This window comes from Lampris incognitus, chromosome 3, assembly GCF_029633865.1.
Source record: "Lampris incognitus isolate fLamInc1 chromosome 3, fLamInc1.hap2, whole genome shotgun sequence".
NCBI lineage: Eukaryota > Metazoa > Chordata > Actinopteri > Lampriformes > Lampridae > Lampris > Lampris incognitus.
Genome location: NC_079213.1, coordinates 52,722,209 through 52,747,107, shown reverse-complemented (window position 1 = coordinate 52,747,107; position 24,899 = coordinate 52,722,209). Strand labels below are relative to the sequence as shown.

The 24,899-nt window shown below is 44.6% G+C and overlaps 1 protein-coding gene across 2 annotated transcripts in view; it reads right to left on the bottom strand.

Annotated features, from left to right (window-relative positions):
* The window catches only part of pde6d (phosphodiesterase 6D, cGMP-specific, rod, delta), a 140,851-nt gene extending 116,725 nt beyond the window's left edge, over nucleotides 1-24,126 (bottom strand). The window contains exons 1-3 of one of the 2 annotated variants that reach the window (XM_056277592.1): nucleotides 24,064-24,126; nucleotides 23,905-23,979; nucleotides 6,080-6,168 (exon numbers count right to left, since the gene is read on the bottom strand). In XM_056277592.1, the coding sequence (XP_056133567.1) occupies nucleotides 6,080-6,168; nucleotides 23,905-23,954 (139 nt within the window). In that variant the 5' untranslated portion in view covers nucleotides 23,955-23,979; nucleotides 24,064-24,126. Of the gene's footprint in view, nucleotides 1-6,079; nucleotides 6,169-23,904 lie in introns of both variants that reach the window. The other variant, XM_056277591.1, reaches the window with a different exon arrangement.
* Nucleotides 24,127-24,899: the final 773 nt, after the last annotated feature.

The following is a 24,899-nucleotide window of genomic DNA, read 5'->3' as shown; positions in this document are numbered from 1 at the left end:
ATCTTATTATCTATCTTATTAAATTGATCTTACTAACCCAGCCACTGAGGATGCACAAGCCAGTGCATTCTTAGCGCCGGTCCCAAGCCCGGATAAATGGGGAGGGTTGCATTAGAAAGGGCATCCAGCGTAAAATCTTTGCCAAATCAAATATGCAGACCATAAATGAGATTTACATGCCGGATCACTCGAGGCCCGGGTTACCAACGACTGTTAACCAGCAGGGTGCCAATGGAAACTATGCTACTGTTGGGCAAAGGAGAAGGAGAGGGGGAAGGCATGTCCAAAGGCAACAAGAGAGGAGGAAGGGTATCCAAAGGAGTTGAATCAAGTGCAACTGGTTATGCTTTGGATAACCATGACCTGGATGAATGAGAACATTCACAGACAGGAGGAAGGGTAGGAGTATGGAGGTGAGAGTCGGAACTTTGAATGTTGGCACTATGATTAGTAAAGGGAGAGAGCTGGCTGATATGATGGAAAGAAGAAAGGTAGGCATACTGTGTGTGCAAGAGACCAGGTGGAATGGGAGTAAGGCCAGGAGTATCGGAGGTGGGTTCAAACTCGTCCCCCATGGTGTGAATGGGAGGAGAAATGGGGTAGGGGTAATTCTGAAGGAACAGTATGTCAAGAGTGTGATGGAGGTGAAGAGAGTGTTGAACAGAGTGATGAGTATGAAATCGAAGGTGTATTGCTGAATGTTATCAGCACATATGCCCTGCAAGTTGGGTGTGAGATGGAAGAGAAAAAAGAAGAATTCTGGAGTGAGTTGGATGACGTGGTGGAGAGGGTACCCAAGGAGGAGAGAGTGGTGAATAGAGCGGACTTCAATGGACATGTTGGTGAAGGGAACAGAGGTGATGAGGAGGTGATGGGTAGGTATGGTGTCAAGGAGAGAAATATGGAAAGACAGATGGTGGTGGATTTTGCGAAAGGATGGAAATGGCTGTGGTGAATACATATTTCAAGACGAGGGAGGAACACAGGGTGACGTACAAGAGTGGTGGAAAGTGCACACAGGTGGACTATATCTTATGTAGAGGGCACGATCTAAAAGGGATTGGAGACTGCAAGGTGGTGACAGGGCAGAACGTAGCTAGGCAGCATCGGATGGTGGTCTGTAGGATAACTTTGGAGACCAAGAAGAGGAAGAGAGTGAAGGCAGAGGCGAAGATCAAATGGTGGAAGTTGAAGAAAGAAGACTGTTTTGTGGTATTCAGGCAGGAGTTAAGATAGGCACTGGGTGGTAGTGTACAGTTGCCAGATGGCTGGGCAACCACTGCAGAAATAGTGAGGGAGACAGCTAGGAAGGTACTTGGTGTGTCATCAGGACAAAGGAAGGAAGACAAGGAGACTTGGTGGTGGAATGAGGAAGTACAGCAAATTATACAGAGGAAGAGGTTGGCAAAGAAGAAGTGGGATAGTCAGAGAGATGAAGAAAGTAGACAGGAGTACAAGGAGACGCAGCATAAAGCGAAGAGAGAGGTGGCAAAGGCAAAGGAAAAGGTGTATGGTGAGTTGTATGACAGGTTAGACACTAAGGAAGGAGAAAAGGACTTGTACCAACTGGCTAGACAGAGGGACCGAGCTGGGAAGGATGTGTAACAAGTTAGGGCGATCAAGGATAGAGATGGAAATGTGCTGACAAGTGAGGAGAGTGTGCTGAGAAGGTGGAAGGAATACTTTGAGGGGCTGATGAATGAAGACAATGAGAGAGAGAGAAGGTTGGATGATGTAGGGATAGTGAATCAGGAAGTTCAGTGGATTAGCGAGGAGGAAGTGAAGGCAGCTATGAAGAGGATGAAGAGTGGAAAGGCAGTTGGTCCTGTTTAGGAGAGATGGCAGTGGGGTTTGTAATTAGATTGTTTAACACAATCTTGGAAAGTGAGAGGATGCCTGAGGAATGGAGAGGAAGCATACTGGTACCGATTTTCAAGAACAAGGGCGATGTGCAGAACTGTAACAACTACAGAGGTATAAAGTTGATCAGCCACAGCATGAAGATATGGGAAAGAGTAATAGAAGCTAGGTTAAGAGGAGAGGTGACGATTGGCGAGCAGCAGTATGGTTTCATGCCATGAAAGAGCACCACAGATGTGATGTTTGCTTTGAGAATGTTGATCGAGAAGTATAGAGAAGACCAGAAGGAGTTACATTGTGTCTTTGTGGATTTAGAGAAAGCATACGACAGAACCCAGCCACTGAGGATGCACAAGCCAGTGCATCCTTAGTGCCGGTCCCAAGCCCGGACAAATGGGGAGGGTTGCATCAGGAAGGGCATCCGGCGTAAAATCTTTGCCAAATCAAATATGCGGATCATAAATAAGACTTACATACCGGATCGGTCGAGGCCCGGGTTACCAACGACCGCCACCGGTACTGTTAACCAGCAGGGTGTCGGTGGAAACTATGCTACTGTTGGGCGAAGGAGAAGGAGAGGGGGAAAGCATGTCCAGAGGCAGCTAGAGAGGAGGAAGGGTAGGCATGTTGAGGTGAGAGTTGGAACTTTGAATGTTGGCACTATGACTGGTAAAGGGAGAGAGCTGGCTGACATGATGGAAAGAAAAAAGGTAGGCATGCTGTGTGTGCAAGAGACCAGGTGGAAGGGGAGTAAGGCCAGGAGTATCGGAGGTGGGTTCAAACTCTTCTACCATGGTGTGAATGGGAGGAGTAATGGGGTAGGGGTAATTCTGAAGGAAGAGTATGTCAAGAGCGTGCTGGAGGTGAAGAGAGTGTCAGACAGAGTGATGAGTATGAAGCTGGAAATTGAAGGTTTATTGCTGAATGTTATCAGCGCATATGCCCCGCAAGTTGGGTGTGAGATGGATGAAAAAGAAGAATTCTGGAGCGAGTTGGACGATATGGTGGAGAGGGTACCCAAGGAGGAGAGAGTGGTGATTGGAGCCGACTTCAATGGACATGTTGGTGAAGGGAACAGAGGTGATGAGGAGGTGATGGGAAGGTATGGAGTCAAGAAGAGAAATGTGGAAGGACAGATGGTGGTCGATTTTGCGAAAAGGATGGAAATGGCTGTGGTGAATACATATTTCAAGAAGAGGGAGGAACACAGGGTGACGTACAAGAGTGGAGGAAAGTGCACACAGGTGGACTATATCTTATGTAGAAGGCGCCATCTAAAAGGGATTGGAGACTGCAAGGTGGTGACAGGGGAGAACGTAGCTAGGCAGCATCGGATGGTGGTCTGTAGGATGACTTTGGAGACCAAGAAGAGGAAGCGAGTGAAGACACAGCCGAAGATCAAATGGTGGAAGTTGAAGAAGGAAGACTGTTGTGTGGAGTTCAGGCAGGAGTTAAGACAGGCACTGGGTGGTAGTGAAGAGTTGCCAGATGGCTGGACAACCACTGCAGAAATAGTGAGGGAGACAGCTAGGAAGGTACTTGGTGTGTCATCAGGACAGAGGAAGGAAGACAAGGAGACTTGGTGGTGGAATGAGGAAGTACAGCAAATTATACAGAGGAAAAGGTTGGCAAAGAAGAAGTGGGATAGTAAGAGAGATGAAGAAAGTAGACAGGAGTACAAGGAGATGCAGCGTAAAGCAAAGAGAGAGGTGGCAAAGGCAAAGGAAAAGGCGTATGGTGAGTTGTATGACAGATTAGACACTAAGGAAGGAGAAAAGGACTTGTACCGATTGGCTAGACAGAGGGACCAAGCTGCAAAGGATGTGCAGCAAGTTAGGGCGATCAAGGATAGAGATGGAAATGTGCTGACAAGCGAGGAGAGTGTGCTAAGAAGGTGGAAGGAATACTTTGAGGGGCTGATGAATGAAGAAAATGAGAGAGAGAGAAGGTTGGATGATGTAGGGATAGTGAATCAGGAAGTTCAGCGGATTAGCAAGGAGGAAGTGAGGGCAGCTATGAAGAGGATGAAGAATGGAAAGGCAGTTGGTCCTGATGACATACCTGTGGAGGCACGGAGATGTTTAGGAGAGATGGCAGTGGAGTTTTTAACTAGATTGTTTAACACAATCCTGGAAAGTGAGAGGATGCCTGAGGAGTGGAGAAGAAGCATACTGGTACCGATTTTCAAGAACAAGGGCGATGTGCAGAACTGTAACAACTACAGAGGTATAAAGTTGATCAGCCACAGCATGAAGATTTGGGAAAGAGTAATAGAAGCTAGGTTAAGAGGAGAGGTGACGATCAGCGAGCAGCAGTATGGTTTCATGCCACGAAAGAGCACCACAGATGCGATGTTTGCTTTGAGAATGTTGATTGAGAAGTATAGAGAAGGCCAGAAAGAGTTGCATTGTGTCTTTGTAGATTTAGAGAAAGCTTATGACAGAGTGCCGAGAGAGGAGGTGTGGTATTGTATGAGGAAGTCAGGAGTTGCAGAGAAGTATGTAGGAGTGGTGCAGGATACGTATGAGGGAAGTGTGACAATGGTGAGGTGTGCGGTTGGAATGACAGATGGGTTCAAGGTGGAGGTGGGATTACATCAAGGATCGGCTCTGAGCCCTTTCTTGTTTGCAATGGTGATGGACAGGTTGACGGACAAGATCAGGCAGGAGTCTCCATGGACGATGATGTACGCGGATGACATTGTGATCTGTAGCGAGAGTAGGGTGCAGGTTGAGGAGAGCCTGGAGAGGTGGAGGTATGCACTGGAGAGAAGAGGAATGAAAGTCAGTAGGAGCAAGACGGAATACTTATGCGTGAATGAGAGAGAGGACAGTGGGATGGTCAGGATGCAAGGAGTGGAGGTGACAAAGGCATTTGAGTTTAAATACTTGGGGTCAACTGTCCAAAGTAACGGGGAGTGCAGTAGAGAGGTGAAAAAGAGAGTGCAGGCAGGTTGGAGTGGGTGGAGAAGTGTGTCAGGAGTGATTTGCGACAGAAGGGTATCAGCAAGAGTTAAAGGGAAAGTTTACAAGATGGTTGTGAGACCAGCTATGTTATATGGTTTGGAGACAGTGGCACTGACGAAAAGACGGGAGGTGGAGCTGGAGGTGGCAGAGTTGAAGATGCTAAGATTTTCACTGGGAGTAACAAAGAAGGACAGGATTAGGAACGATTATATTAGAGGGACCACTCAAGTTGGACGGTTTGGAGACAAAGCAAGAGAAGCAAGATTGAGTTGGCTCGGACATGTGTGGAGGAGAGATGCTGGGTATATTGGGAGAAGGATGCTGAATATGGAGCTGCCAGGGAAGAGGAGAAGAGGAAGGCCAAAGAGGAGGTTTATGGATATGGTGAGGGAAGACATGCAGGTGGTTGGTGTGACAGAGGAAGACGCAGAAGACAGAAAGAAATGGAAACGGATGATCCGCTGTGGCGACCCCTAATGGGAGCAGCCGAAAGTAGTAGTAGTAGATTAAATTGATCTTACTATGTATCTTATTAAATTTATCTTATTATGTATCTTATTACATTTATCTTACTATTTATATTATTATATTTATCTTATGTATCTTTTTAAATTGATCTTACTATGTATCTTATTAAATTGATCTTACTATGTATCTTATTACATTTATCTTACTATGTATCTTATTACATTGATCTTACTATGTATCTTAATAAATGTAGTGCAAATTCCAAACAAAGACTGTTTACCTTTTTGGGCTGTGTACTAAGTGTCAGATGGTTTAGTGTGTGTGAGTTTTGTACTGTGTACTAAGTGTCAGATGGTTTAGTGTGTGTGAGTTTTGTACTGTGTACTAGGTGTCAGATGGTTTAGTGTGTGTGAGTTTTGTACTGTGTACTAGGTGTCAGATGGTTTAGTGTGTGTGAGTTTTGTACTGTGTACTAGATGTTAGATGGTTTGGTTTGTGTGAGTTTTGTACTGTGTACTGAGTGTCAGATGGTTTAGTGTATGTGAGTTTTGTACTGTGTACTAAGTGTCAGATGGTTTAGTGTGTGTGTGAGTTTTGTACTGTGTACTGAGTGTCAGATGGTTTAGTGTGTGTGAGTTTTGTACTGTGTACTAGATGTTAGATGGTTTAGTGTGTGTGAGTTTTGCACTGTGTACTAGGTGTCAGATGGTTTAGTGTGTGTGTGACTTTTGTACTGTGTACTAGGTGTCAGATGGTTTAGTGTGTGTGAGTTTTGGTGGGTCTACCTTCATGCTCGACTCCTGGTAAAGACAGGTCATCAGTTCCCTGCCAAAGCACTTTGCCTGTCTCTGCATCCCGAAGGTTCATCCAGTTACTGAGAGAAGATGAGGGTTAAGGAGGAAAAGAAGAGGCAAAACAACCAGAACATAAAGATCTGTGACAGGGGAACATACAACAGGCTAAATACAAACAAAGGAAGTGTGACCCACACGACTTAGTGGGACTTGTTATGGTTTTCCTGACTACATAACTTGTATGATGTAATACCAGGTAGCATATTTGAACAAGGCCATTTTTAAAAATCAGCTCTCCTATAGAAGCTGTGATGTATTCAACATCACATATATAACACAGAAATAAACTTGAATAGATTTAAAATTATTTTGAAATAAATTATTAGTACTGCCAGTGGATGCAGTGATCTAACTGATAAATTATTCAGAATGCTTTTGTAACCCACACGATTACATGTACCCTGTGACGTATGTAAGTTCCACGAGTAGCCTCTAGGAGGCACACGAGCTACAGAGTTTAAACCATACAAACAACCGTCAACAATAGAGAAGAGAAATACGGATATTTAGAAATACGGACAACTTTGACTATGGATACTTGAATTATTGATAGTTGAACTACGGATATTTGAGCTACAGGACATTTGAACTACGACAAAAAAGATCCCTCCCACGAAGCTTCCTTGGTGAGCCGCTAGCCAAAGCTAAAAAGTAAACAGCTTTCTGTGTTCCATGTAATCATAGCCATTTACGTAGGATATCTTGATTTTATCCAAAGACAGATGATCTCCTGTTGAAGGAAGAAGGAAGACTCTTTTCTCTTGTGTTTTGTACGCTGCTGGAATCCTGGTGAGATAAGAGTTTAAAATCTTGAAATCTAAAGACTGACAATTTTCCATTGGTTGCTAAGCTAAGCTAACCCAGCTAAAACGTATATCTATGATCCTTAGCAGTTCCCATATGATTCAGAGCTTTAAAACCAGTCAGGACACCCGGTCCATAGGGTTTATTTGATGTAGGAATGTTAGACATTTTAATATAATAATATGCTTGTTGTTAAAAAAAACTGTAAGCTCCAGTTGCCACTAGCCACCGAGCCAACTCGGGCTACATGGCATCCATGGAACCCATAGCAGCCAGCTAGACGTGAATTCACGTTGATAGTCGCAGCCTGGCTGCGATGACATTGTTTTTAACTGTTCTTACAGCAATAGGCTGTTGTCATTCAGCCGCATATTAGTTATATGTAGGAAATGATTTAATTCTGAGAATTGACTCTAGATTTGGGTATTTTTATTTTGTTTGTAATTGTTTGATAGAGATTGCAATTAATAAGGAATCTGTACAATTTTGTGCAGACTGGTTTTTTTAGTACCCCGAACAACCCCCCTTGCTACACCTTTTGGAACCCTTGGATACCCCCTTTGGATTGCCCCCATCATCGCCCTGGATTTGGATTCATCATCATCGCCTCTACACTAACTTGCCCCTGTGATTGTGGTAGGATCTGGACATTGCACCTTGCACAGATTGGAAGACTGAATCATTCCCCCTTTTCTTTATTATTTTCTTTGAGTGCACTCATACTTTATTTTGGATTATTTTCTTTAATTTGTTAGTGTAGAATATGGCTGCATAAGTAATATATTAGAAGGGTATAAAATAGAATATAGATAGATATAGACAATAAATAGAATATTAGGAAGAACTTTTAGAAAGTATAATAGAGTAAATATATATATATATATATATATATATATATATATATATATATATATATATATATATATATATATAACACATCTAATTTAGTATTGCTATTGAAATAACTTTACTTTGAACTGTTGAAATAAATTGTTTTTTTATTGTAAACTATACCCACGAGTGTGTGTGTTGTCTTTGGGGTGAGTACTAGAATCTGGTCTAGAAAAAAACCTACACCAATCTCCACTGAACTTAGACATTAGACTGTAAACTGGCCCTGCGCAAGCATAGGCCCATTCCCCTGTCGTGCAGGTTACACTTTTTTAAATCATTAAGATATATTTAATAATCTACTGGGACCCCTTACCGATCTTTTTATAATTGGCTGACTATTGTCATTGTACTGTTTCTTCTTGAGCTACAAATGAAATCTACTTAGATTTGGCTGGCAGCCTGGAGAGTTGTCTTGGAGAGATGAATTACACCAATCAAAAACGGATCCAAACCTTAACCCTTAATCCGAACTTGAGCCCTACTCTGTGGTACTTGTCAGGAGTTCCAGGTCAAAGTTGGAAACACAGGACTCAATGTGGGTCACAGAAAAACCTGAACATATTGGCAACCAAAACCCCGGACTGTTGCAGAAAGGAGGCACATAGCTAGCTAGCACTGTCTGCTAACTGCTTAGCATCCAAAACAGGAAGTAAAGTTGAGGGACAACATGGACCCTCTAATGCATCACACTTTTGTCATTCTTCTTCAATGCACAAGACGTTCAGTAATCACATTTCTTATTTTCACCAAACTCATTTGTATCTCTGCATTCAGAAATCCTAAGCATCTTTATATCAGATAGTGCCAGGTAGCACCGATCCTTAAACCAATTAGCATCTTATATCAGATAGTCCCAGGTAGCACTGATCCCTAAACCAATTAGCATCTTATATCAGATAGTCCCAGGCAGCACTGATCCTTAAAGTAATACTGACATCAAAATCTGAAAATTCCTACTGACAGGCTATGTTCCGAGTTGGAATGGGACCACGGAGAAATTCAGTGGCCAAAACAGCGCGTCTGCGGCCACTCGAGAGAGATCTGTGATTGACTGTAGATGGTGTCCAATGACAAACTGTGCCGGTGGATACAGACACCAGCCAATTTGCATATAGAGTTACACAGCCCTCTATGCTACGTATGAGAGCTATGGATAACTGGATCCATGTCAAACGTCACCGCGCTACCGCTCATGTTTAAAACCCTAAAATAAAAACTTTATATCCACGTACCTGTGTTATTGTTGTTTGTAAGAGATTTTGAGTTATGAAGTCAAAATACTCACCGAATTTTGATATTAATTGACATTTATTGGTCAGTTACCATGTTGGCGGACATGAGCGGTATGAGTGGCAGCGGTAGCGCGGTGACGTTTGACATGGATCCACCCACCCAGGAAGACAATAGCCAATAGTTTTGAATTCATAAAAACCACACCTATTTTCGGTTATGATTCAAACTCCCAATGTTAAAAAATATGTTCAGAAAGGGTATGCCTGTCTCTCTTTAAAGTAATCAGTGTAAAGTAGACTAATTAGTGTAAAGTAGACTAATTAGATGTAAAGCAGACTAATTAGTGTGAAGTAGACTAATTAGTGTAAAGTAGACTACTGTAGACTAATTAAGTGTAAATTAGACTAATTAGTGTAACGTAAACTAATTAGATGTAAAGTAGACTAATTAGTATATAGTAGGGCAACATTCAGCAAGGAAACATTATCTGTAACTGTGTCCTACTAGCTCAGTTTGCACGCAGGACTAAAAGAGATTGGACAAAAATGTGGTTAGCCAGCAGTGTGTGGACACCTTTTGGTTCCTATGAGATTCAGGCCTCACCTTAAAAAAGATTGACAAGAAGCCATATGCATATATGCACACAAATCTCAAGTACAAGTCCTTGCTTAGATGATGTAAACTAGCTCATAGCTGTCTCTCCAGGCTGGCAGTCAGCTGGTCCTGACCTGCACAACCTAAACAATCTAAACAATAGAGCCTTCAACCACACAGTAAAAACAGGCCAAGTGGTATTACAAGAAAATGTTACAATTATAGGTTTTCTGCATTGTTGCCCAACACAATCCAGGTCGTGGAATGTGACATTTTACCAGTTAGTCTGGAAAAACTAACAACGCACATGAAGACATGGGTCAAACATTTATGATTGAAAAACACTGCAGACTCTTATGTCCTGGAAGCTCTTCTCCACCGAGCAGCCCTGTCACACCCAGACACTACTTAGTGTCACACACACCTGAAACACTAACATTTTTAGACCCCCTTTAAGAATTATCCTGCCAAAACTCACACACTCGCCTCACAGTTCCATGCACAAGCACATTTTTGGCAATTTACCACATTAATATTGATGACAGGGACATTTCTAACAAAGAAATGGAGTGGAAACAGTGTTTCCTCTTAACTTATGCGGCAGTGATGGGGCATTAGTACCATCAGTGCGACAGAGCAAAATCATAGCTTGCATTGTCTATTTTGTATATGGTAAAAAATGTGAAGGTTTTGGAAACGAAAATGTTGGGCCAAAACTGTTTATCTGTCACAATGTAAATTGAGAACAATTCAGCCACAGTTCCAAGAAAGTTCATGCCACAGTAACAGTGATGACGACTTGTTGCTACGAATTTTAGCAAAAAAGAGAAGAAAATTTTGGGAGCATATAATGTTGGAGGGAAGGAATGAATTACCTCCGGCTTGGTCGGGCGTCCCTACAGACACAACTGGCTGTGTCTACGGGTGGGAAGCCGGATGTGGGTATGTGTCCTGGTCGCTGCACCAGCGCCTCCTCTGGTCAATCAGGACAGGGCAGCTGTTTTGGGGGAGGGGGAATATCGTGATCCTCCCATGCGCTACGTCCCCCTGGTGAAACTCCTCACTGTCATGTGAAAAAAAGCGGCTGGTGACTCCACATGTATCGGAGGAGACATGTGGTAGTCTGCAGCCCTCCCCCGGATCAGCAGAGGGGGTGGAGCAGAGACTGGGACGGCTCGGAAAATACAGTAATTGGCCAAGTACAATTGGGAGAAAAACGGGGACCCCCCCCAAAAAACCCCCAAACAAACACCTGGCTAATCAAACTACAAACATGGAGCAACATCCAGACTCCCCACTGGCGTAAATATAGGTGGTGCAGCCGGTGCAGTGGCACCAGGGCCCGTCGCTAGGGGGGGCCCGTCAATATTTCTGCATGCATTGTCCTAGTCCAATGTTACGTGTCTGTTTTGAGCATGTGATGATAGCTTGTTTAGCGCATGCAATATCATTTACCTATCTAGCCTACCTAAGTAACGTTAGAAACATAAAATCCAGCAAGCAAGCATGAGTTACATACATAAAAGTGGATGTAAAAAGAGGAAGGAGAGCAAGGAAAGAAAGGAAAGCTGCAATGTGTGCTGCGTGCGTGCCAAACCATGCAATCTACCAGGTTTTGAGTGTGATGTGTGCTCCCATTACTGTCGAATGACCAGGCTATTAGCTATATTACAGCCTAGTTGCCTTGTTGACTTGTTTCATTGCCTTGTCGACTGATGTGGTTTAGAGACCGTCTGTTTAGGTTTCCGAACTCTGTCCGTGTTGCGTCCGCTCTCCGTGGTTCTGAAGTGTAGCCAATCTTTGACGTACTGACCTTTACAATAACTCATCTGTGTAAACTTTGTCTGTTACTTTGATGTTTCTGTTTTATTTGTTATATTTTATGCTGTGAAGCACTTTGTGATTGTATATCTGTGAAAGGTGCTATACAAATAAATTACTAAAATTACTTACTAAACCCACCTATGGTGGTGGTGGTGTGTGTGTGTGTGAGTGAATGAGAGAGAGATGGGGGTGGGGGGGGGTCTACGAGGGTTGCTTGCACCAGGGTCCATAATAAATGTTACGAGGGTTGCTTGCACCAGTGTCCATAATAAATGTTACGCCAGTGAGACTCCCTACTCATTATGCTTTGGGATTTTAACAGTGCAAACCTCAGCCATGAGCTGCCAAAATACAGACAGCATGTTAAATGTCCCAACAGGGAAAAAAATCACTGGATCACTGCTACACAATAGTAAAGGACGTCTATCGCTCTGTCCCCTGTGCAGCCCTGGGCCTCTCTCATCACTGTCTGATTCATCTTCTCCCAACCTGCAGGCACAAACCAAAATCTGCAAAGGCTGTGGTGAAAAGTGAGAGGAAATGGCTTGGTCGGGCATCTCTACAGACACAAGTGGTGATGTCTGCAGGTGGGAAGCTGGATGTGGGTATCTCTCCTGGTTGGTCGGGGCACCTGTTCAGGGGGGAGGGGCAACTGGGGGGAATTGCGTGATCCTCCCACGTGCTACGTCTCCCTGGTGAAACTCCTCACTGTCAGGTGAAAAGCGGCTGGTGACTCCACATATATCGGAGGAGAAATGTGGTAGTCTGCAGCCCTCCCTGGATCAGCAGAGGGGGTGGAGCAGCGACTGGGACGGCTTGGAAAATAGAGTAATTGGCCAAGTACAATTGGGGAGAAAAAGAAGGAAACCCACCCCTCCTCAAAAAAACAAAACAAACCCCCCCCCCAAAAAAAACACTGAGGAAATGGACCAATGAGTCAAAACTGGAGCTCCAGAACTGCCTCGACTGCACTTACTGGGGTGTTTCTGAGGCTGCATCTACAGACCTGGACGAACTTACTGACACTGTGACATCTTGCATCAGCTTTTGTTAGGACATGTGTGTACCCACCAAAACTTTCTGTAACTTCAACAAGCCCTGTTGCACAGAAAAATCCAGGCACCTTCGTCAGGCCAAAGAGGAAGCCTACAGGAGAGAAGACAGGATCCGGTACAACAAAGCCAGAAATACACTCACCAAGGAGATCAGAGTGGCAAAAAGATGCTACGCTGAAAAGCTGAAAAATAGATTTTCTGCCAAAGAGCCACCTAGTTTCTGCCAACACAAACTAGGAGTCATCAGGATGACGTACCACTGAGCTGACAACATCCCCACTGACATAGCGGGCGGGGAAGGGGAGAAATTCCACATTAAACAGGCCCTGGTTAAGTGTGGTTATCCGAACTGGGTGTTTGTTAAAGCCAGGAAGACGCTCAACCAGTTCACCAGCTGACCGAAGAGAGTTAAGTCAAGTCAAGGAGAAGGACAACAGCTGCCTAAGCGTAAACCAGTGGTGATTCCATATTAGATGGGGGATGTCGGAACAGTTGAGACGCGTATGTTCAAAACATTGTGTCTTGGTTTCTTTCAAACGCCAAAACACACTGCACCAGAAATTGGTCAACCCTGAAGATTGACTCCCCCGGCAATAACAGTGCAAAACAGTGGAGCTGTTAAGTGCCAGGAGGGTTGCTGTGACTTGTACATTGGGGCAACTAAACAGACGCTGGCCAAGAGGATGGCACAACACAGGAGAGCTAACACATCAGGCCAGGACTCCACAGTCTACACCATCTACAGACCAGGACTCCACAGTCTGCACCATCTACAGGCCAGGACTCCACAGTCTACACCACCTACAGACCAGAACGCCACAGTCTACACCATCTACAGGCCAAGACTCCACAGTCTACACCATCTACATGCCAAGACTCCACAGTCTACACCATCTACAGGCCAAGACTCCACAGTCTACACCATCTACAGACCAGGACTCCACAGTCTACACCATCTACATGCCAAGACTCCACAGTCTACACCATCTACAGACCAGAACGCAAGTCTACACCATCTACAGGCCAGGACTCCACAGTCTACACCACCTACAGACCAGAACGCCACAATCTACACCAGCGTTTCTCAAACCTCTCCTGGAGGACCACTTGTCCTGCATGTTTTAGATCTCTCCCTGCTCCAACACAGCTGATTCAAATGATCGACTCGTTATGAGCTGCTGACGCTGCCTAATAACAAAACTGATCATTTAAATCAGCTGTGTTTGGAGCAGGGAGAGATCTAAAACATGCAGGACAAGTGGTCCTCCAGGAGAGGTTTGAGAGACGCTGGTCTACACCATCTACAGGCCAGGACTCCACAGTCTACACCACCTACAGACCAGAATGCCACAGTCTACACCACCTACAGACCAGAACACCACAGTCTACACCAGCATTTCCCAACCCAGTCCTCAGGGAACACCTATCCTGCAGATTTTCATTGTAACCATGCATAGGTAGCCCTGCTTGTACTTACTCAACCAATAATCTCACAGCACTTAATTATGCAAGGTGTGCAACAGCTGACATAATTCATTGCTGATTGGTTGAATAACTACAAACAGGTATCTATTCAGGGTTGCAAAGACAATCTGCAGGACAGGTGTTCCTTGAGGACTGGGTTGGGAAACACGGGTCTACACCATCTACAGGCCAGGACTCCAGTCTAAACCATCTACAGACCAGGACTCCAGTCTAAACGATCTACAGACCAGGATTCCACAGTCTACACCATCTACAGGCCAGGACTCCAGTCTAAACCATCTACAGGCCAGGACTCCAGTCTAAATGATCTACAGACCAGGACTCCACAGTCTACACCATCTACAGGCCAGGACTCCACAGTCTACACCATCTACAGGCCAGTGGCCACTCTTTCAAGGATGAGGATGTGAACATCCTTGATAGGGAGGAACGCTGGTTTTCCTTTTTTCTTTTTGCACCCCCCCCTTTCTCCCCAATTGTATCCGGCCAATTACCCCACAATACCGAGCCATCCTGGTCGCTGCTCCACCCCCTCTGCTGATCCGGGGGGGCTGCAGTCTACCACAAGCCTCCTCCGATACATGTGGAGTCACCAGCCGCTACTTTTCACCTGACAGTGGGGAGTTTCGCCAGGGGGATGTAGCGCATGGGAGGATCACGCTATTCCCCCCAGTCCCCCCCCACCCCCGAACAGGTGCCCCAACCGACCAGAGGAAGTGCTAGTGCAGCAACCAGGACACATACCCACACCTGGCTTCCCCGCCGCAGACATGGCCAATTGTGTCTGTAGGGACCCCTGACCAAGCCGGAGGGAACACGGGGATTCGAACCGGGATCCTCGTGTTGGTAGACAACGGAATAGACCGCTATGCTACCTGGACGTCAGGAATGCTGGTTTGAATGGGGAGTCAACAAGGCCATCTATGTGAAGAGGAATGACCATCCCTGAACTGAGGCAGAGGCCTAAGGGTACATCTGTCACCATCTTACAATACTGTGATTGCAACTATTCCCCAACCCTCAGTGAACAGTACACACACCCATTGAAACTCTAGTTAATGGTCACGCCTATTTGCATATGAAACTGATCATTGGTTTCGGTTGTTATGCAACTGTGTTTATAAGGGTGGGGCCACCTGCAGTCAGTTTAGACTAAAGAGGTCACTTAGATGAGTGATGAAAAGTTTCTGTCAATAAACGTTGTATTCGAATCCCTGTGTTACCTCCGGCTTGGTCGGGCGTCCCTACAGTACAATGGGCCATGTCTGCGGGTGGGACGCCGGATGTGGGTATGTGTCCTGGTCACTGCACTAGCACCTTCTCTGGTTGGTCGGGGTGCCTGTTCGGGGGGGGGGAGAACTGGGGGGATTAGCGTGATCCTCCCACACGCTGCGCCCCCCTGGTGCGTAGAAGAAGCGATTGGTGACTCCACATATATGGGAGGAGGCATGTGGTAGTCTGCAGCCCTCCCCGGATCAGCAGAGGGGGCGGAGCAGTGACCGGGATGGCTCGAAAGAGTGGGGTAATTGGGCAAGTACAAATTGGGGAGAAAAAGGGGGAAAAATGAATGTTGTATCCAGATGAACTGATTGAATTTTCTTTTGACTTCAGTGGCGGCTGGTGCTAAAAAACTTTGGGGGGGGGGGCAATTTACCTTCACGCAGCCCACCTGACAGCTGCTTTAATGTCCACACAGTCACAGAGTTATTAAGAAGGACCATGCAGCCTATAGATTTTATCAGGGCTCGTAGACGGTGGATGACTGACAGTTGAGACGAGGCGTGGTGGTGGGTGTGAACATGATTGACAGCCACGAGAATTGTCCAACCACATTAGATCAAAAAGCATTAAAACAATACCAATTCACTGCCAATAAAAGTGGGAGTGTCTGGGGTGCACAGAACTGCGCCCCTTGGAAAATCTGAAGAAACCAATCAGACAGCAGACTCAGGTCACCTGCTCGCCACAAGTTTGCTGGCTTACATAAGGTATTGTTTGGCCGGCGCCCCTCACCCAGGAAGTATATGTATTCAGACAGGAAGTATATGTATTCAGACAGGAACCAACCAAACACCATTTGAACCAATATTTAATACTGCTGACAGGCGCTCACAGACTGACAACACTTTTATTTCATCATTATTTGCATCACACAACTACATTATATTTAACATGTTTAAGTAGATTTTCATCTGTTGATATTTGAAGGGGGCGGCGCCCCAGCGCCCTCTACTGGCCAGCCGCCACTGTGACTTTCTTACCTGGTTTATTCCATCCATCCATTATCTTGACTGCTTATCCTGCTCTCAGGGTTGCGGGGATGCTGGAGCCTATTCCAGCAGTCATTGGGCGGCAGGCGGGGAGACACCCTGGACAGGCCGCCAGGCCATCACAGGTCCCACACAGACACACACTCACTCACACCTAGGGACAATGTAGTACGGCCGAGTCACCTGACCTACAGGTCTTTGGACTGTGGGAGGAAACCGGAGCCCCCGGAGGAAACCCACACAGACACGGGGAGAACATGCAGACTCCACACAGAGGACGACCCGGGACGGCCCCCAAGGTTGGACTACCCCGGGGCTCGAACCCAGGACCTCCTTGCTGTGAGGTGACCGTGCTAACCACTGCACCACCGTGCCGCCCAATAAACTACTGTTAACATAAATACATTTCAGTGTTTTTTCTCTAGTGTGGTACTGTAGCATGTCAATAAATGTGTAATGATAGCAGTTGTGAAGTATTCTACTCAATACTAATAGTAATTACTAACAACTGCTAATATTTTAACGTCACAATTCATAATTAATCTGGAGAGTTAACAACAGTTTTTGAGGTACGCAATTCAATTTTTCAGTGATTAAGACATGTACTTTGAATGTAAATAATTAATTACACCAGTATTGCTGTTGGAAAGCACTGCTTTACTTAGTATAGGTGAAGTATCATTCATATAGATCACCGTTTCTTGTGCCACAGCCTCAGTCCAAGATCGACTTTAGTGCCATGAAGACGGTAAGATGTACTGTAGCTGATGCATGTTATATCTATATCCTTTCAGTGAATCTCTTTGTTCCACTCTGACTGTTAAAAAAAAGGCAGTTTTTCGACCAGCAGTGCTCTGCTGGCATGCTAGCGGGGAGCTGGCTTCCCTGCATGCACACACCACATGAATGGATTTTTAAAAAATCTGAACACAGTCTGAGGAGCAGCCAGACAGAATGGATGTTTTTACAGTACATCTGACTCAATGGATACCTTTCTGTATATAATTGCAATTTCACCAAATATGACAAAATGGTGTTAAAATAAAGTTACCAACAGCAGCTTTAATACTGCAATACATTCTGCAAAAAACAAAGATTTTTCAATGTCACTCTTTCAAAAAGAGTTCAGGCCGAGAAGCAAGTACCAAGAAACAATGTGAGCAGCCAGCAACAACATTTAATGTAGAGGTGCTATGAATGATGTTGTCTAAACTCTTCTACTGGGCCCCTTGTACTCTGGAGGACCATGTAAACATCTCTTTGCTGACCGACGGCCAGAAACAGAAAGTTGGACATGGTCTGCTTTAGTTGTCATTCTGCAGGACTACTGTCCATCTTAACTACATGAATTGTTGTGAAGATAGACATGATATGACGGATGTTACTGAGCTCTCAAGAGAAAATGTCCAGGGGCATAGTTAGAGGAAATACCAAGTGAAAAATGACTAGCCCATTTCACAGGGGCCCAGGTCTGATGGAGAACCTGGGACCAATCCAGACTAGCTTGTTCAGTCTGATATTTTTTTCCTGATACAAGATGAGTGAAATGGGAAGTGGCGCTGACTTTTATATGTGGAATTACTACTCAAGTGTATACATGACACACAAGGTACACATGACTAGCCAGAGCCTGCACTAGCTCTAGTGGGGCTGTACGGCCAGAAGGCTGCAAATCCCTTTCCCTGCAAATCATGGATTTAGGCATTATTAGGATAGAGCAAGAGCCCTGGCCTTACCAAAGACAGTAATTCACCCTCATACAGACCCTTCTATCTCTGAAGACATCCTACATTAAGTACAAAAAGATAAGTAGACAAAGTGGTAATGAGAACTGGAAGCCATAGTAGTACCTACTAATAAATCAGATAAGGACTCCAAAGAAAAGCCAGTTTTTACTGGAAACAAAGCCATCTGATGTCACAGAGAGAATTCTGACTCCTATTTACCGTTACTCTGCATCGTTTCTACTGCCTTAAAGAATACACATGTCTCTGGTGTTTTCTCTCTGGCTCTTGGCTGCTGCAACCATCTGCAGCATCACAGTACTACAGCAGTACTTACAGAAACAGTAGGTATAGCAGGTCTAGTCACAGGAGGCAGCAGGGCAGACCTGCTGCTTATTCTAGAAGGTATTAGTGAGTCTATTTCTGTCCTCCTACCTCCTTATCTTAAGAGACAGACAAGGAAGGAAGAAAGATGTTGCAGGCTAAGGGAGTTACTCAAGTCATTTGCTTATGATGGTCAATTTTGGCTGTGACTAGTAAGTTATTGTACTATTGTACTTCACTGTCCGTTCTGGCAGGTAACCAGCATCTGAACTTCTTATCGCTGCCATTAACCAAGCTTATTCCAGTGGTTTTAGGACACAACATACCTGAAGCTAATAATCACTCATAAGATTGGAATAACAGCAACATCAATAACAAAAAAAGGGATAGCTTGACTGATGGACAGGTAGCTCTATTTATCGTGGCTTGTATTACTGGCTCTGATAACCTACTGTGCCTAAAGAACCATCACACATGACACACAACCATGACACACTGCTTACAGGTACCACCATCCGGGCTACACTTAGTAACTAAAATATATACTGATGGACAAAAGAAAGGCAACATTTTCTGGAATTATTCAACTATAGCTACAGGTTGCTTTTATAGAATGTTGTCAAACTGTTTTAGGCCCTATGACCAGCAATACAGTGAGACACTGCAACTTGCCTTTAACATGAAAGGTTGTTAGGTCACTTTTCCACAACAAGGTCCAGCTGGAGAAAAGCCTAATCGCGATCACCTTTAAAAAGCCACTATTCCAATCAGCAGGTCACTGCAAGAAAAAGGCCCTGCTTAGTGAGTTTCCTGTACGTTCTGCAAGAAAAAGGCCCTGCTTAGTGAGTTTCCTGTACGTTCTGCAAGAAAAGGTCACGTTTAGTGATGTTCCTGTACATTCTACAAGAAAAAGGCCATGCTAAGTGAGTTTCCTGTACGTTCTGCAAGAAAAAGGCCATGCTTAGTGAGTTTCCTGTACGTTCTGCAAGAAAAAGGCCATGCTGAGTGAGTTTCCTGTACGTTCTGCATGAAAAAGGCCATGCTTAGGGAGTTTCCTGTACGTTCTGCAAGAAAAAGGCCATTTTTAATGAGTTTCCTGTACATTCTGCATGAAAAAGGCCACACTTGGTGAGTTTCCTGTATGTTCTGCATGAAAAAGGCCATGTGTAGTGAGTTTCCTGTACGTTCTGCAAGAAAAAGGCCATTTTTAGTGAGTTTCCTGTACATTCTGCAAGAAAAAGGCCACACTTGGTGGATTTCCTGTACGTTCTGCAAGAAAAAGGCCACACTTGGTGAGTTTCCTGTACATTCTGCAAGAAAAAGGCCACACTTGGTGAACTTCCTGTACATTCTGCAAGAAAAAGGCCATGCTTAGTGAGTTTCCTCTACGTTCTGTAATGCATCAGATGTTACAAGAAGGGACAGGACACCTCATTTGTCTGCGTCGCCACACACTATGGACTAAGCCACTTCAGTGTGTCCCCACTGCAGACGAGGCTTCAGTAGACTGGAAGGACAGAAGACCTGCAACCTGTACTGTTTCTGAAACTGCCAACAGATGTAATGTCCGCATCAGTTACAGAATGGTGGGGAACAGGCTCCTGGTTGCTAGCCTAAGAGAAAGGCGACCTCAAAAAGCCTTCTGTTAACTCCCCCTAGACGTTACACCTGTCTGAGTTAGGACACAGGCTGCCACGGACCCATTAGAACCAACACAAGTTTGCTGTTATAATTTTCATTTGTTTATCGGCCATACTAAATTGCCCATAAGTATGAATGTGTGTGTGTGTGTGTGTGTGTGTGTGTGTGTGTGTGTGTGTGTGTGTGTGTGTCTGTGTGTGTGTGTGTGTGAGCCCTGTGTGATGGCCTGGCAGCCTGTCCAAGGTGTCTCCCCGCCTGCTACCCGATGACTGCTGGGACAGGCTCCAGCATTCCCGCAACCCTGAAAACAGGATAAGCAGTTTGGATAATGGATGGAGGCTGGATGGATGGATGGATATTTACATAATGAAGGGGGAAATTTCTGTTCAATGAGTGTTGCGTTCCTTTTTTAAATCGGTGTATATTAACACCTGTTATTGTATAACGTTAAACAAATAGAGAAGGAAATGACTGACAATATCAATTTACATGGCTTATGGCCATGAAAACTACCATGTGAGCTTATAGCTGAGAGCACTTGTTTGAGGACATCAAAATCATATGAGCAGGGTTAATTTTTTAACCTATGTGATCTAGGAAGTATTATTACATCAAAAACAAATAACTAACTCAGCCTCTATACTATGGACAGACCTACCCAACAGTATCATGTAGCATTACCCCCCTTTAAATTGTCTCATTTAGTTTTTGGCAAATTTTGTTTCTGCTATTCTACTACTACTACTACTACTACTACTACTACTACTACTACTACTACTACTACTACTACTACTACTACTACTTCTTTGGGCTGCTCCCATTAGGGGACGCCACAGCGGATCATCCATTTCCATGTCTTTCTGTCCTCTGCATCTTCCTCTGTCACACCAGCCACCTGCATGTCCTCCCTCACCACATCCATAAACCTCCTCTTTGGCCTTCCTCTTCCCTGGCAGCTCCATATTCAGCATCCTTCTCCCAATATACCCAGCATCTCTCCTCCACACATGTCCAAACCATCTCAATCTTGCCTCTCTTGCTTTGTCTCCAAACCGTCCAACCTGAGCTGCCCCTCTAATATACTCGTTCCTAATCCTGTCTTTCTTCATCACTCCCGATTAAAATCTTATCATCTTCACCTCTGCCACCTCCAGCTCCACCTCCTTTCTTTTCCTCAGTGCCACTGTCTCCAAACCATACAACATAGCTGGTCTCACAACCATCTTGTAAACCTTCCCTTTAACTCTTGCTGGTACCCTTCTGTCGCAAATCACTCCTGACACTCTTCTCCACCCACTCCACCCTGCCTGCACCCTCTTCTTCACCTCTCTTCTGTACTCCCCGTTACTTTGGACAGTTGACCCCAAGTATTTTATCTCATACACCTTCGTCACCTCTACTCCTTGCATCCTCACTATTCCACTGTCCTCCCTCTCATTCACGCATATGTATTCCATTTTGTTTCTGCTACTACCCTTTTTTAATCTTGCAAGTATTTTATCATCATTTCATTAATCAATTCAGTTATCATAATCATCACCATTATTATCATTATTGATTGTAGCATAAGCAGCAGCTGCAGCAGCTACAGATTTAGAGCGGTCATATTTTACGGCTAACATAAGGAAAATATCGAGCTGCCAAATTAAAGCCTGAGTTCACTGTGTGATCTTCATTGACTAAAGCTTTATGAATATTAGGGTTTGCTAGGTGGATCTGACTGTTGGTGAGCGATAATGTCATTAAGCATATCCCATTGCGTATTCAACAGAATTTAAGCCAGAATTTACAGGGGAACCTCCATGTTCCTCAAGGCACCAATAGTATGACTTTCTGGACCCTTTGGTCCATCCCTACCCCAGCCTATTACAGAAGTAAGGCAGAGGTGATAAACTAGCTTTGACTTGAGAACCGGTTAGCACAAAACAATACACTTGCACACAATGGCGGACCGGCCATCTGGAGCACCGGCAGTTTTCCCGGTGGACGGCTTGACAATTGGGGTCGACGCAACGCAAAATACAACCAACCCCAGGCCCCCACTTAAATAAAAATTACCAAGTGTTGTGTGGCTGACTGGCCCAGGCGAGTGGGCTGCCGGCCCACTGTGGTTGGGTATTACATCTGTCAGCCTCTCTCCCCCGCCAATTACTTTTGGTCCGGTCCATTCTAACGTTTCCTGGGCCCTGCCCCCTTCCCGTCTCTGTTAAGTGGCGACAATTGGATAAATAGTGGAGTGGAGCAAGATGGACAAACAAAAAGAGAAAAAATGTCAAGGTGGTGCTGAAAAGCGGAGAGAGAAGAGGTTTTAGTCCCGCGAGGCTGATGCAGCCAAATGGTTTAAAATAACAAATTATTCATTTGGCACCGTTTCCCGTCAGTCATCTCAGCCTAGTGGGCCTGAAGGCACTGGCAGCAGAGAGAGCAGCCCACTGAGCCCAACGATACAAGTTCACCTGTCAGTCAAGGTCTGGCAACTAAAGCGGTAAGACAGAAGACAACATGGACAACATAAGCAATGTTGGGCCTGGCTAGCTGGCTATTTAGCTATATTGGGTGCCTTTTGTTGAAACAAATGCTATCCAATGTCACTTTTTGTGAACCGACCCATCACAGCCTGCATGGGGCGGGACATTAAAAAAAAGGTTTACGTGATACAGCGAACTTTCGAAATGTTGAACTCACAGACTCTTTTCCAATCGATGTCATCAACAATAGCACGCGCATTTAGGCAACGGAAGTGGCGTGTGAAGCAGCGAAGAGGGAAACCATGCCTGGCGAGATGGAACAAGATGAGAGCAACACGTTCCCCTTGTTCTATTTTACAACTATTTTACTAAACTTATTGTTATAAATATTGTTCAGTAATCTTGTTACACAAAGTGTGGCGTGGTTTGAGGTGTATTAATGGGGGGGGGGGGTTGGTGGGCCAGTCTGAGTCAAAAAGTCCGGGACCATTTCTCAGTTGCAGTCCGCCCCTGCCTGCACATCAGACTTAGACAAAAATGTAACGAATATATGGGAAAGACTCCTACCTCTCCCCAGTAGCTCACACAGAATGGGCAAATCTCTCCCCAGAAGCATCTCCAGTGGTATTTGGATTTTCCATTACCCTCATATTAAGCAGACTTTTGGTTGTCCACCACCTTAAACGCAACCCTTCGTTATTATTGCTATAGAGTACAGACAAAACCTTTCGGCTCATACAGTCACAAACTGATGCGATTGTGTGTGTGTGTGTGTGTGTGTGTGTGTGTGTGTGTGTGTGTGTGTGTGTGTGTGTGTGTGTGTATGTGTGTTATAAATGCATTATCACCTGCTTGCTTTGTCTCTATGCACCTTGTGGGATATCGTGCATTTCTATTGTCCATGAACTGAAAACTACCAGGTTAGTGATTTCAGCGTCATTTCTTAACAGAAATAACAACTATGCAGCTGCAACTGAACCACCGAGCTAACTAAGGCAGATAACTAGCATTACAGCAAGTGCTGAGCATCAGCTCGACAGATCTGTTCGTTTAGCATGATTAGCATTTCGTTTAGAATGGCTGAGCAGGAATGTGTGAAAGATGACGGTACCGTTAAGTCTCGAGGCGAGGCCCGACATACCTGCTGCGGGCAGCTGTCAGTCACCATGAGAGACGCGCGCTCATCATAACGCAGCTAACAGCTCGTATCTATTCCCCATGTCCGATCCGAAGGCACACGGAGCAGCGTTAGCTAGCTAACCAATGTAGCTTTGTCCGTCAAGAGTTGTTATTGAAGGCAGCGCCAGCGTAGTTAGCTAGCTGGTACGAACAGTAAGGGGAGTTAAAATCTAGCTAAAATAAGCGGTTATCGCATAAACCGTAAAGCCACCGAGCTGCGTTGGGGGAAGCGCGGCACAGCCCCTGAACAGAGAAGGATACAGTCTGAAGCCCTTCAAGATCTCCTTGGCTCTGTCTTCGTCCGAGGACATTGCGGAAATCCTTAGATTCTCGTGCCTTAGAAAAAACCAAGCACCACAAAGATGAGACTGCTGGTGATGTTACCGTAATAAGCTAAATATCGGGCAAGCTAGCGTGTACCTGCATCTAAAAATAACGCACAGTTCGCGGACTACCTAGCCGGGGGTGGCTTGTTCACCTCAGGGATCAGTGTAGCCGGTTTAAGCTTATAGGGCGCTGGACTGATCCAATAATAAACCAAGTTAGATTTAATAGTCACTCACGTGACTGACAGCAAGCCTGACCACTCACATGTAGCCTGCCGGGACCAACAGCCAATCACAACACGAGAAGCAGTGCTGAGGCAGGGCTTAACTGGTTTGAGCTCTGTCACTAGTAGCAACAGCGAGTAAACATATCTACACATGCACACATGCTCCTGTACGGCCGGGCTGACTCCAGCATCCCTGGCTGCACATTAGTTTGCGTGTCTGGGCAAAATATACTGTATAATCAATGATGCTATACTATAAAATTAATGATGGTATACTGTATAATCAATGATGCTATACTATATAATTAATGATGATATACTGTATAATCAATGATGCTATACTATATAATTAAAGATGATATACTGTATAATCAATGATGCTATACTATATAATTAATGATGATATACTGTATAATTAATGATGATATACTGTATAATCAATGACAATATACTGTATAATCAAGGATGCTATACTGTATAATCAATGATGCTATACTATATAATTAAACATGATATACTGTATAATCAATGATGCTATACTATATAATTAATGATGATATACTGTATAATCAATGATGCTATACTACATACTAATTAATAATGATACACTGTATAATCAATGATACTATACTGTATAATTAATGATGATATACTGTATAATCAATGATGCTATACTATATAATCAATGATAATATACTGTATA